The sequence below is a fragment of the Myodes glareolus genome, chromosome 1, assembly GCF_982192425.1.
Source record: "Myodes glareolus chromosome 1, mMyoGla1.1, whole genome shotgun sequence".
Classification (NCBI taxonomy): Eukaryota; Metazoa; Chordata; class Mammalia; order Rodentia; family Cricetidae; genus Myodes; species Myodes glareolus.
This window is the reverse complement of record NC_142026.1, coordinates 27233474-27248482: the sequence shown is the minus strand read 5'-3', so window position 1 is coordinate 27248482 and position 15009 is coordinate 27233474. Positions and strand designations below refer to the sequence as shown.

Here is a 15009-nt window from a genome sequence, read left to right as displayed (position 1 = left end):
CAAGTCACTTGGGATTTTTAATAAAAGTTCCATCATGCCTGCATTATTATCCATGTGATCAAGTCAAATTCTAGCTCTTCTCACGTTGGAGGTCAGCGCTCCAATGCTCCAATCATGATTTACTCCCCTGGCAGCAAGCCCTTCATTCCTAATGTCTTTCTCAACTTCACCTCTGTAATATGCACTGTGGTGTTACTAAGGAAGGCTGGCTATGCTCAAGGGTAGACTGACTCTGTTTTCACCTTAATCACTTGGGAACTCACCCAGGATTTGAGGAGCTCTGGCCGGGAACAGGGACTGAAGATCTAAACTACCATTTCTTAGTATGTCACAGTCTCACACTTGATGTTAGAAGAGATGGATTCAAACATGAGAAATGTTGTTTGAGAGCAAAAATATTCCAGAAGAACGATAGAGGATGACGCACAGCAAGAAAATGGTAGAGGTGTGGGGAGATCACATGGATTCTTTGAGACAGAGAAAGGATGAAGAAAGGAAAGGAGAGCAGAAAGAATAATGGACAATGGCAGAAGGAACCATGTTGCCCGTTTACTACTTTGCATCTACTTTTGGTTTTAGCCAACCCCAGCTGGTATGAAATAATGGTATCATTCAGATGCCCAGTTTATTGGTGAGGAAGCTAAACTTGTGATAGACCATGTGTGGAGTGTTCACGGGGTCAAATGAAAAGCAGGAATCCAGGCACTCAGGAGGCAGAGTCTGTGTACTTGACCATGTACTGCTAATATGATAGAAAACATGAAACAGAAGTAGGGGAAGTAGAAAGAGAAAATAGAGAAAATAATTCAAAAATGGGAGGGAATGGAGGCAGGCTGTTTCTGAGTCCTCATGAAAAGAACAGCAGGGACGAGCCATCAGGTATGTGATATGTACTGGGAGGCTGTTTTATGAAAGACGATGTGGTCCAGAGACAGCTAGGAATTCAGATAAGGCCACTGGGCCTGAGAGCTCTGGGGACACGTGCAGGCATCCTTTGGCAGGGATGTGAATGCAGATCACCACTAGGTGCTAGAGTGGCCCAGGTAGGACTTTACTTTGTCAGAGATGACGCTTACAACCTAATCTTATGACCCAAGTCTGATCTCAGGTATCAAGGGGTGCTTGTCAGCTCCAGGGCACTTTACCTCTTGCGTATTAAAGAAAACAACTCACTTCGACTCCTGAAACAAACATCTGGTGTTTGTTCCTTAGGACCTGGTGACAGCTGTTCTCGAGAAAGCTGGACCTGGTCACCCTCAGGGCCCTCTTCATCTGATGGTCTGTTCTCGTTGACTCTGTTAACATTTCTGTCTCTTTCCATAAGTACTAGCTTGCTTTCCGTTGCTGCGATGAAACCCCATGGCCAAAAGTAATGTGTGGAAGAGAAGATTTAGTTTATCTTACAGTTTATAATCCACCATGAAGGGATATCAGGATAGAAACCTGAGGCTGGAACTGAAGCTGATGTCATGGAGGAAAGCTGCTTACTGGCTTCCTCAGCAGGCTTCTTATATATCCAAGGACCAGCCGTACAGGGGATTACACCTCTCACAGTGGGCTGGGCCCTCCCATGTCAATCATTAATCAAGAAAATCTTGTCTACAGGTCTCCTGTTCTACTGTATGAACCCTAGAATCACAGATCCATTCTATAGAAATATTTTCATTCAGGTACCTGCCTCTGAAACCATGAGATTACATGTACACATCACACGAGATTACACACTATAATGCAGGTACTGGGGAGACACCAAGCTGCTTCACAAAAGTGAGCAGCAGTTTTCACAGTTTATGATCCTGCAGACCCTGTCTGGACAGGATTAATCCTCTAACAAATGACCATGCGTCTGGTGGGCTGACATCTGAATGCCATTTGATACCTGCTGTAACTCTCGTGGCCCCGACACTGCGGTGTCTGACTTCACATCTTGGGTTCTGGGATCTAAAATCAGGTCCTCATGTTTCTGTAACAAGCACTTTAACCACTGAGCTATCACTCCAGCCTCAATGAGTTTGTTTTTTTTTTAAAGTAGATGCAATAATCTACCCTTTTTCTATTATATCTATGTCCCCCTTTTTCTTTTCAAAACAGGAACTCTGAATGTAATCTCCTTAGTTCAACTTTTTTGCTGACCATCACCAATAACAACTTCTTATCACCCACACTAAACTATGACAAATATCCATAACCCAGTGAAAAAAATGACACACCCCACCCCACCTCTTGCGAATGTGGGCGATGTGTTCTACAGTTTGCTTCCTGCTGTGTGAGGGCAATGGCATCTTTAGAGAATCCTGAATAAAAAATAGGGTTAATTTTCAAGTCCTGGGAAAGGAAGCCGTATCATTTGTTGTTCAGTCTCTCTATAAACAGAAAGTACAGGCTTTATTTGAAGTTGTGGCTAGAGCAGTCTTTTAAGCTGGATCATCTCAGTTGGCCGTGTCAAAATGATCCTGAGCAGTTTGTAGTCCAAAGCCGATCTCCAGGTGGCGTTTTTCAGCTTAATGGTGTTATCACAGTCCTGGTGGAATTGTCATTGTGGGGGCCATCCTCTTTGGGAGACTTCAAAGGTAACTGATAGGCATGGTCTTGGTTCTCTGCAGAAAGCTTAAACATTTTAAATGTCATATGCAGCAGATCTCCAATAGTTTAAAGGACCATCCATGCTTTGTTATGTACATCTAGAGTTCAAAAACTTAATTCCTAGTTCCCTGATAGAGACTCACACACAAAACCATGTACAGGAGGCTAGATGAAGCCTGTTTCTAGAATTAGTTATTACTCTATACGACCATTAATATCTTGACAAAAATTTAAAATATACATTAATCTTATGAATTATGATATAATATTTATACCTTAAGAAAAGCTCTTAAAAAGTCAAAATAAAACCAAAGGATTATGAGGTTAGTGGTGACCAAATAGTTTCTAAATTTTGGTTTTCCTTGTGTCCTAAATCAGGTGGCTCTTCTGACCGGACGCAGAGATTCTAATTTTGCTTTAACAAACATGCTTCCATTTAGAGAAGGAGACAGCCACTTTCCAGCTCCAAAGGCAACTTTCATTTTCAATTGAAGTGGGATTACAAAAAAGATCATTTGCATTATATGTCTGTAGATAACAGCAGAAACAAACATTTGAGAATATTTATGAAATTTTATCCTGTCGGAGATATGATGCACCAATAGGCTGATTTACTCTTTTTCTCAGGACATTTTTGGATGATTTATTCTTTTTCATTACATGTCTCATTTGTCCAGAAGTCTTCAGTTTAATCAGCTGGATACCTTCATTCTCCTGAAGACTAAAATAAAACCACTCCCAACCTTAATTTTGGGTAGTCTCCCTTTTGGCAAGTTATATATGATCAAATGAGAACATTTGTTAATCATATAACTTAGTTTAGATTGAATGGTCCTGATGTTTAATAAACTATCACCTCTTTATATCAAGAGGTCTCTTGATCAAATCTAATCTTTGTAATATTTACTTTATGGTTTCTCCTGGGATTTTTGTTTTATCTCATCTATAGCTGTTCTATCATGAATATGTTTTTTTAAAAAATAGACATTAGATAAATTAATTGCTCTGAGAAGCATTTTCTTCCACAGTGACAGCAAATGACTGAACTGAATTTGGCCTGGGGCATGTGAGAGGCCCCTCAAGGCATTTCCTGACCTCAAAGGGTTACCTTGATGTCCCTTGTTGATCTATATTCATTAGTCCAATGTAGGCCTATGCCACATCTTCTGTATAATCCAGAATGGAGGGGTAGGCATGCCTGTTTATAGTCACTTTTTTGGTGACTTTTTTATTTTATTTTTTTTACCACAATGAAAACATTTGACATTTCTACATTTTTTAAACCTCTGGAAATCACCTTTTTTATACAAGTATTATTATGGGTATGAGATTAGATATTGACTGTATTTTAGATCTATTCCTCTAAGTGTGCTGATCTTGCCTTTAATAGCACAATTACCCTTTTGTATTGTATATTAGCATTTTTAAAAGTCAGAGGTTCCATTATTTTTTGTCTTGCTTCTGAATTTGGTATCATTCTATCTACTGTTGATGTGACTCTTTGTAAGAAATCCGTGAAGGTTTCTTTTGGGGCCTGTATAACTTTAGTAAATGACTCAGTTTTATCTTCTACTTCTTCAACTCTGTCCCAAGCATTCAAAGTTACTGCATGGCATAAAGCCAGAGTGTGGTCATCATATAGAGATTGTCTTTGTGTATTAACATAATCTACCTCCCCAAGGAGTTCATCTTGGGAGATTTCCGTGCCTTTACCCCTACTTTATTAATCAATGATTTTAGCCTCATCTTTCCACCAGGTTCCCCATCATAATTAATGACCAGGTTCTACTCCTAATGGAACCAATCTTTCCAGTCTTGAGGGAAATTCCAATACAAGTTAAGCATGAGTTTAACATCTGCTTCACCAAAGGTGATTTCATGCCATATGAGAGTATCATTTCCTTGAATCTTCTTAAATCTAACTTTTCCACAAGTGTCTATTCAAATCTTGCATAGCTTTGGGGAGATCTATCATTTGGAAATTCCTGTAAAGTCACAGGACAAATTAAAGGTCGTTTTTTGAAAACCTTTGGCTGTTCCTCTCTTTTTTGGATCTGAATATCTCTATGATCCACTTTAATAAGTTTTTCTAAAGCCTGTATCTTGGCACTCACATCAACCAACTGTTTTAGAGATAAACCAAGATTTACCAAACCAACAATAAAAATTATCAAGATGATAATTAACGCCATTCTGGTTAAACTGATTATCCCTTCATCTAATTTTTCCATTTTTAAAATTCATGCATTGCGTAATCATAGAGACCCGGCCCTCCATTGTAATAGTGTTTCCTATTTTTTTAACATTGGAAAAAAACCTCTATTTTAATTTATTCCTCCCTGAAGCATTTCCCATTATCTTACCAAATCTGCCACTGCTGATGATTCAGATGATGGTAACTGTGAAACTGACTACTGCTGCATAAAACAGTAGGAGCCCAAGGGGATTTCAAGGCAGCCACCTAGTTTGGCAGCAAACCAAGGAGGGGGTTCAGGGAAAGCCCACAATCCCACAGGATTAAAGAAAGGAAAATCAGACTGCTGGGTCAGTGACTCCAGCAGCATGGAGCTCCAGCCTGTGACAGGGGTTGCAAATTCACAGAGAAGCTACTTTCTTGTGAATTTGTGCCCCATATTGGCCGCCAGATGTAGGATGAATTTCAATTGTGTGTCAAGAACTTTGCCAAATAAATTATCTCCTCAGGCTTTTTAGTATAAGACTTTCAAGGTTTCCCGACAAGAAACACAAAGGGAGAGAATACGGGAATTCAGAAAGATGAGTAGGAGGGGTAAGAAGTCAAAGTCTTAGGAAGAAAAAGATCAAGTGATTTCAGATGGCCCCTTATCAATGATTAGATCTGCCTTGGACATCAAAATGGAGTTTCACTAGCCTACTGTTCTGGTCATTTAGAAAGGCAGACCCTTGTGCATGAATGGAGGCCAGGCTTTTTAAGGGGTTTCAGGTTATTTCTAAAATTTCCTCTTTTGTTTTCTTTTTTTTAATTTTTCCATTCCAAAATTTACACTTCCTCCCCTCCTCCCATACCCCTTCCACTCCCCGACTCTCCCTCCTCCCTCCCCTTCCCTGCTTTTAAGGTTTGAAACAAATTACTCTGTTCTTGAGTTGTTACTTCAATAGTGGGCCATGGATGTTACCTTGGCTGGCTTGTATTACAGCTTAATCCTCTTTAATTTGCATCCTTCGGATGGCAGCAGAAAAGCCTGTGACCTTTACCATTACCTAGTTGCAGAAAATATAGTAGCATAGAATAGATACAATTTAAAATAAATTTAAATATAATTGAAATGTAGTACCAGTGATAAAAATAATATATGATTACATATCTGAAAACAATGCACTCGTGTGGATGCCTGCGTCACAAGGTTGTTCTGCAGTTCTTCTTCCAGGTCGTTGTCTCACGCTTGTTCTTCAACAGCTGAGTATCATGGGTCAGACGTGTAATCCCAGCACTTGGGGATGCTGAGGCAGGGGGATTGCTCCGAGATCAAGGATGGCTTAGACTCTGTAATGAGTTCCAGGACAGGTTACAGAGTGAGGCCTGCCTCAACTCCATCCACCCAAAAATAAAAGTAAAAGAAGAGAAATAATTTTGAAATAAGGTCTTTGTTCTTCATTTATATCAGCCCTCTGAATTGGGAAAATCAGAAGGTTTCCTTGGTAGCTGAGTCTATTTCTTTTGACATAGTGTACATGGATCTTTCTGTCAAATCTCTCAGATGATCTTTCCATGTTTCATCCTCACAATGAAACAAAAAAAGTTTTCTCATTGAGTATTGGCTGAGCTGCCATGTAGAGTACAGGTGTGAGCCCATGGCCAGTGCAATACTACACCTTCACACCCTAGCTGCAGTTACTACTGTGGGGGAGAGGAGTCTGCAGGAAATGATGCTGGAGCTAAGGGGTGGGATGGCAATTTCTGGGTTTCAAACTAAAAACTGTGTCATGGAATAGTCTTCACTGAGTTGGTCATAGAGGAGGAGAGTTCTAACAAAGTGTAGGAAGGGGCTTTCTTCATGGGGGAAAAAAGAGCATGAGAAACCATCCTTCAGTGTGTCAGGAAGCTACAGGCAATTAGGTGATATCCCTTGTCTGAGCTTACTGTGAAAATCATCAGGCCAGAACAAGATGATTTAAATGTTTCCTTGAGTCACTGTGGGGCACATGGGGGTCAATTTCCATGAAGACAGCTTGATTTTAACAATGGTACATCCAGACAGAAATATCTAGAAGGCAATAAAAATACCTTTGTCGCAAAATAAAAGAAAAGACTCCCCCCTGAATAATTAACTCTCTGTCTTGCAGGCACAGCATCTACCACACCCGCCAATGAAGAGGGACAGGTAATTATCCCGAGACCTCCTGCCATGACTTCTAAGAGTATTGTCTACTAATTGTTTGTTTTCCATCTCTGTGGCCTTGTAAGTTTCAGGATTGACCAATATGTATTTGATTGAATTTGAATTTATTCTATGGTGCTCATATAGTTGAGATTTCACAAGCACAAGAGGCCAGGCCTGCTTTGAGCATCTAAATACTTGAGATAGAGATGGGAACAAAACTTGAGAGCCATCAAATAAATGATCTCTTCTGCTTTCAGAGGGAAAACCCAACAAGCCCAGAGTGAACAAAGAAGAACATAACTGCCCCACGACCTTCTGCCTTGATGTCTGAGGCCCTCATCTGCATATTGTTAGTTGTTCATCTCTGGCATGTTATAGTTTTAAAATTCAGTGATGATAATAAAAAATGGATTGTATTACATAGTATTGTTGTGGTTGATGTTTTAAAATATTGTACAATATAAAAGGCCAATTCTTCAGTTAACATTTGAGACTGAGGTGGGAATGACTCATAACAACAGTAAAAAAATGGACTGACAATATGGCTCAGGAAATAACGGTACTTGCTGCCAAATCTGATGACCTGAGTTCAATCACCAACAACCATATGGTGGAAGAAGAAAACAGGTTCCAAAATTAGTCCTTTGCTCCCTGCCTCAGTGTCACAAGAGTGTCTGTCTATACACATGCATAAATAAAATGCAATTTTTTTAAAATCTAAGGGCTGGAAAGATGGCTCTTCAAAAAACATTGGTTTATTCCCAGCATTCACATTGTAGCTCCTATCCATCTGTAACTCCAGTTCCAGGACTTCCCATGCCTTCTTCTGATCCTGAAGACACCAGATTTAGATACAACCACCCTTCTTTTGTTTCTCTGCTGGAGACAAGACATTACTCCTTATCTCTGGAGTCTGGATAGCTCATTGGATGACTGAGGCAGACACTGAGGCTTAGGTTCATGGACCACTCCTTAGGAGGCAGAGATCTCACCTGATGACTATGCATTAGAACCTCTCATAATGTTTAAGTATCCAGTGTTTTTCTCCAGCCCAGACTCAATGACCTAAAATTGATGTTGATGGGGTCTTAGTTACTATGTTTTCTTTCTCAGTGTTAAGGATGAAACCTAGAGCCACATTCATGATAGATTGTACATTCTACCATTGCACTACACTCAAACCTGGAATTATTTTTAATTCCATGAGTGATTTTAGTCTATAACATGTTGATGATTGTTATTAAATAAGAGAACAAGAGGGTAGGTTCAAAGCCTGTCATGTCAGGAGACAACATCACCACCTGATGAACCATCAACATCACAACTATTGAACCATGGTGTCAATAGAGGTCTCCAGAAACTATCCAATCACCAGAGACTCAGCATCAACCCTACTGGCATCTAGAGCAGCAATCACCAGAGACATGATACTACCTGCACTTGCAGGAGTGACCACCAGAGGGGTGGCCATGCCTGCAGCAGGAGGAGCTACCACCTGAACCTTGGACCCATCTGAACCTGGAGAAGTGAGCACCAGAGATTCAGCCATGCCTGCAACTAAATGAGTGTTCATTGGAAACACTGCTACCAGTCACATCAACTGAAGAAAGAGGGGCCTCCTGAAGAACAGGGTCCACCTATACTAATGGGAGGAAGAGATGGGTAGACAACAAGGTAAGAATATGCTGAACAACAGAAAGAGCAATACAACACTACAAGAAACAAGTGGTTCTACAGCAAGAAAATGAGAACATCCTAACTTAGATGAAGTAGAAGAAAATGACACTAAAAATAACTTTATGGAGATGATTGAGGCACTTAAAGAGGAAACAAAATTTTCCCTTGCAGAAATGGAAGAAAAAATTGGAAGAGATAAAAAAAAACTCTTTAAAAAAAAAAAAACAAGAAAAAGCAGTCAAACAAGTGAAGTCAACAGTTCAAGACTTAAAAACTGAAATAGAGGCAATAAAGAAAACCCAAACTGAGGGAGCTCTGGTAATGGAAAATCAGGGTAAATGATCAGTAACTATAGATGCAAGCGTAAGCAACAGAAATCAAGAGATGAAAGAGAGAATCTCAGGCATTGAAGATACCATAGAACAAACAGATTCATCAGCCAAAGAAAATGTTAAATCCAACTAATGGTTAAAACAAAATATCCAGGCAATCTGAAACACCATGAAAATACCAAAACTAAAAAAAAATATAGAGAAAGGAGAAGTGCAGTTCCAAAACACAAAAAAAACATATTCAACAAAATCATAGAAGAAAACTTTTCCAACCTAAAGAAGAACATTCCTATATAAATACAAGAAGCTTACAGAACACCAAATAGACTGGACCCAAAAAATCCCCTCACCACGTAATAGTTAAAGCACTAAACATAGAGAATAAAGAAAGAATATTAAGAACTGCAATGGAAAATGCCAAGAAATATATAAAGGCAGATCTATCAGAAGTTAACCCAAATTCTCAGTGGAAACAATGAAAGCCAGAAGTTCATGATCAGGTGTTATGCAGACACTAGGAGACCACAGATGCTGGCCCAGACTACCATATCCAGAAAAAATTTCAATCACCATAGATGGAGAAAACAAAATTCCATGAGAAAACCAGATTTAAGCAATGCCTATTCACAAATTCAGTGCAACGGAAAGTACTAGAGGAAAAACACCAACCCAAGGAATTTAGGTACATCAACAAAACACAGGCAATAGATAATCCCACGCAAGCATATCCCTAAGAAGAGAAACACACACACACACACACACACACACACACACCAAACAACAACAACAAAAACAAAAATAACAGAAACTAGCAATCACTGGTCATTATTATCCCTTAATATCAACTTGCCTACAAAAAGATACAGGCTGACAGATTGGATATGAAAACAGAATCCATCCTTCTCTTGCATACAAGAAGCACACCTTCACTTCACAGACAGACATTGCCTCAGAGTAAAGGGTTGGGGAAAGATTTTCTATTCAAATGGTCCTAAGAAACATTCTGGTGTAGCTATCCTAATATCTAAGAAAATGGACTTTAAACTAAAAGTAATCTAAACAGATGAATAAGGTCATTTCATATTCATCACTGGAAAAATGCATTAAGATGAAGTCTCACTTCTGAACAGCTATGCTCCAAATACAAACATGTAAAAGAAACATTGCTAAAGCTTAAATCACACTTCAAGCCCCACACACTAATACTGGGAAACTTTAATACCCCCACTCACACCATTGGACAGGTCTACCAGACAGAAACTTAATAGAGAAATAAAATAACTGGCATGTTATGATTCAACTGGGCCTAACACACATCTATAGATCATTCCACCCAAATGCAAAATATATACCTTTTTTCTCAGCACCCCATGTAACCTTCTCTAAAATTGGCCACATACTTGGTAACAAAACAAACCTCGACAAATATTTTAAAAATTGGAACAAACACCTGTAACCTTACTGGCTCACCATGGCTTAGGTTACAATTTCACAACACTAATTCCAGAAAATCCCATAAACTCATGAAAATTGAACAAGGCTCAACTGAATCACCACTGGGAAAAAGAAGAAATAAAAAAAGAAACTAAAGACTTCCTAAAATTCAAAGAAAATGATGGCACAACATACCCAAATTTATGGGACAGATGAAAATTATGATAAGAAAAATGTTCGTAGCAGTAAATGAATACAAGAAGATACTAGTGACATTCCACACTAGTGTATTAACAGAACAACTGAACAGTCCAGAACAAAAATGTAAACTTATTTAGGAGGAATAGACAACTGGAAATAATCAAATGGATGCCTAAACTCAATAAAATAGAAACAAAGAAAGCAATACAAAGAATCAATGAGACAACTGCAGTAAGAAGAGGCAGGCTGTGTCCAGCCGCCCGGCTAGCTTAGACCCCGAAATAATTGTATTAATTAAACACTGCCTGGCCAATTATCTGTAGCCTCTTATTGGCTAACTCTCACATCTTGATTAACCCATTTCTATTAAATCTGTGTATCACCACATGACTGTGGCTTACTGTCAAAATTCTAACCTACGTCCATCTCAGGCCAGAGATTCATGGCATCTGCTACACTTCCCTTCTTCACAGCATTCTGTTCTGTCTACTCCACCCACATAAGGGCTGCCCTACCAAAGGGTCAAGGCTGTTTTCTTTATTCAACCAATGAAAGCAACAGATAGAAAGAAGACCCTTCTATACCACTTCCCCTTTTTCTGTTTAAGCAAAAAGGAAGGTGTTCACTTTAACATAGTAAAATTACATATAACAAAGCAGTTATCAAGCAAGAATTACAGTTACAATATTTAGATCTACTTTATCTTTTATCATAATGAAGGAAAACTATAACTATCCATTCTTCAACATCAAAGACTCTATCCAGAAGGATATAATAATACCTATGTAAACCGGAAATAAGCAATTTCAAAAACTCTAGAAATGACAGAGACATCTTCCTGCCTGGATAGTCACCCAAAGTTATTCTGTACCGTTGGGGCATCCATCTTTAGCCTACAGGCCCGTAGTATCCAGTAGACTTTTCCATGAAGCAGGAAATTTCAAACACAGTTCAGTCACTTTCTTCTGTATCCTGCAGAATGTCTCGCAGACTCTTTCATGAAGCAGGAACCCTGAAGGACCATCTCAACTTTAGGCAAGTTCAGCAGTCCTCTCTCTGCGGGTTCTTCATGCAACAGTCCAGGCAAAAGCAGTTTCTTGCCCAAAAGGCTAACCAACCCCATAAGGAGCCTCTTTGATGCCCATCTTCCTCTTGAATTAGATTGGTGCTGCCAGGAGGAGACATGTCTCATTGTCATGAAAAGCCCTAAATTATTAAAACATTAAATACCATATTCTGTAGTCTTTGAAAGATTTGAGGAATGCCTATCTAACTGAAATATATCTCTATAAATCTAGAAAATCTAACTAACATGACTACAAGCTTGACTATTATTGATGATTATCCATTAACAACCTATATTTCCTAATTATACATTACATTTTTAAATGAACTATACAATCACAATACCTTAATCAAGATCAGAAACACATATACATATAACAAAATTAACCTTAAGTTTATATCAATAAAGCAAAATCAATATCAATGCAAATTATCCATATCTATATCAAATCTCCCTTTAAATGTAAAAGAGCATTTATAAACAATATTTAGGAATATGGGCACAGTTTTTTTTCTCTCCAAACTGCTTTGTGCTGTATGGGGGCACTGTTAATCAGGTCCTTTATGGTATATCCTATGTGCTAGGTTCATCTCAGTCTGTAGTTGAATGAAGTAATTTTTTGAGGGTGTTTACAGCAACCTTTTAGGAGGACATGGTCTATCATACCATATTGGTCTAGAAGCAATCCACAGGGTCTCATCTTCTGTGAAAACAAAAGAAGAACCTCTTTTCCAAAGCATCATATCCTTAGACCCAAATTTGGAAGTCATGATACCTTTAGAACATACATTATGGTTTAGCTGGCTCCAACTTCATGGGGTGAATATCCTCTAGGGGGATTCGTGGATGAGGGAGCTAAAAACTATCAATAAAATGTCCTCATTCTCTTTGTGTTTCTATTCTCTTTGGAGAGAGCTGTGTAGACTGAAGAGGACCCTAATATTGAGGACAATAAAGATCACCCAAAGGGAGACAGGAGTGTATTGAAGTAGGGATTCAGAGTACTTTCTGACGATCTCACATGAAACGCTTCTTTAAGTCTAATTATTCTCTTCAAATGTCACCATATCTATTGTTGGAACTGTTTAATACTCTGAAGTATTTTAAATTATGATCCAGTGAGAACTATGTGCATAGAGGAGATTCCAGGTCACCCCCATAAGACTTCAGGGTGAGGGACAAAATGACTTGACTTCTAGTGTGATAGGGCCTCTCTGGCGCTCGCAAGCTGAATGTAGCCCTCTGGGAAGGAAGATGGGATTTTCCAGGAGGTGTGGATGAGCCAGTTTCACTGTAACTCCCTGAAAATTTGAACCAAGAGTTTCTGTATAGGCAAAAAGCTCATTTATGCTCATGGATTGTCAAATATTAAGATTATGTGATAACTCAGAACTTCTACCAGGAGTCCCAAGTGTTTCCACAGCTCATGAAAAGGATGTTTGGTTCTCAACAATGGCAGTAGAATCCAGGTCTAAAGAGACTACTACTTGAAATAGCCACTAGGGGGTAGTGTAGACCTTGTTGGAGCCCACTATGTCCAGAAAGTGGATACTGTCCTCTGATAGTGATGATGGCTCAGCAGTCCTAACTAGGATAGTGATGATGGATCAGTAGTTAGGATAGGGATGATGGATCAGTAGTTAGGATAGGGATGATGGATCAGTAGTTAGGTCAGTGATGATGGCTCTGCAGCTAAGATAGGGATGATGACTCAGTAGTTAGGAACCTGCCTGCTCTTCCAGAGGACTGGGGTTCAATACCCAGTACCCACAAGGCAGCTCACAACTGACTGAAACTCCAGTTCCAGTGGATCTAACACTTTCATATAAACATAAGTTGAAGCACGATTAACAAAAATTTAGGGTCAGAAATTGTGGTTCAACCTGAAGAACTGAAAAACAAAACAGCCAGCCACTGGCTCTTACCTCAACCTTAGTCTAAAATGCCAGATCCTGCCTCCCAGAATCTCAGAAGGAGACTGTGTCTGAGAGCTGTCTCTTCCCATCATATTCCTCTTTAGGACTGAGATTAAAGGCATGCACCACCCAATTTCTATGGCAACTAGTGTGGCTACTGTGAATAAAGGTGCGTGTCACTGTGACTATTGGAATTAAAGGTGTGTGTTACCATAATCTGGTCTATAAGGCTGACCAGTGGGACTATTTTATTCTCAGTTTGTTAGGCAGTTTTAATTTATTAAAACACAACTGAAATGCCACTACAATAAGTGCTCACAAACACCAGGGCATATAAAACAAAAGGAGAAGAGGAGGAGGAAGAGAAGGAAGAGGAGGAAGAAGAAAATGGTAATGATGATGATTTTGATGATGATGAAAAAGAAGGGGAAGTTATTAGAACAGTGTGGTGGGGTCTGTACAAGAAAGGGATGTGTGATATCAATGGGTTGCAGACTCTCTGGATCTCTCACCTATACCCAGGAAACAGGGTATCTCTGTCCTTGTCCTCTTGATGACACAGAAACTAAACTGAAGGGCTATGGGAGATGATGCAGACTCAAGTTAGAGACTCTCCGGACATGAGGCCCTGGACCAGCATCCCACCTCCTCCTGAGCATTATCAGGACCCTGGGCTTCTTCAAAGGTGTTTCTGAAAGATGGTCCTCAGATCTTCAGAGGATGGCAGGTGTGCCCCTGTCCTTGATTTTATCCTTCTCTGCCCTTGGTATTTCTCCCTTCACACTTCCCAGTAGAAATATTATGTTTCCTTCTCTATTTCCTCAGCATCTCATAAAGTTTGAGCCCATGGCATCCCTTACCTAACTCCATCGGGTTCTAGGCATTGGTTCAGTTTCAATGCAGTCTCTAAGAGCTCAAATGTTGTACCCAAAGCCCACCGGGCCCTGGGGATAATTGTATCATGTGATGAAATTGCCAGGGCTTCTGGCCTCTGTACTCTCCTGGTTCACAGGTAGAAGGGAACTTGAGGAAAGAGACAGACTTAGGCTTAAACAAGTTCAGGGCCTCATAGCCTCAAGCTTACCATTTTCCCCATCGTTGGTTCTGAACCATCTGAGAGATAGGTTACATGAAAGGACAGGATTAGGATCAAAATGTTGTCTGGAGCTAGAGTTGGCTCAGTCATTGAGTGCATTCCACTCTTACAGAGGACGAGGGTCTGATTCACAACACCCATATCTGATGACTCACCACTGGCTCTGAGTCCAACTCCAGGACTCCCACACGGTCTTCTAGCCTTGTCAGGCACATGAACTCATTCCACCACATTCCGGGAAAGAAAGAAGGGACAGTATCTCAGAGCAGTCCAAGTGAGGGGAGAGAAATACTTTTGTTTTCCTTTTCCCCATCTGGGCGGAGCCCTCCCTGGTGAGTTAGTA

General features: G+C 39.8%; 1 protein-coding gene across 3 annotated transcripts in view; it reads left to right on the top strand.

Annotated features, from left to right (window-relative positions):
- LOC148123271 (nuclear autoantigen Sp-100-like) overlaps positions 1-7363 on the top strand; it is a 30337-nt gene extending 22974 nt beyond the window's left edge. For 2 of the 3 annotated variants that reach the window (XM_087903684.1, XM_087903702.1), the window contains 2 exons: positions 6907-7022; positions 7202-7363. In XM_087903684.1, coding sequence (XP_087759810.1) covers positions 6907-6995 — 89 coding nt within the window. In that variant the 3' untranslated portion in view covers positions 6996-7022; positions 7202-7363. The remainder of the gene's footprint in view (positions 1-6906; positions 7023-7201) is intronic. The other variant, XM_087903732.1, reaches the window with a different exon arrangement.
- The last annotated feature ends 7646 nt before the right edge of the window (positions 7364-15009 follow it).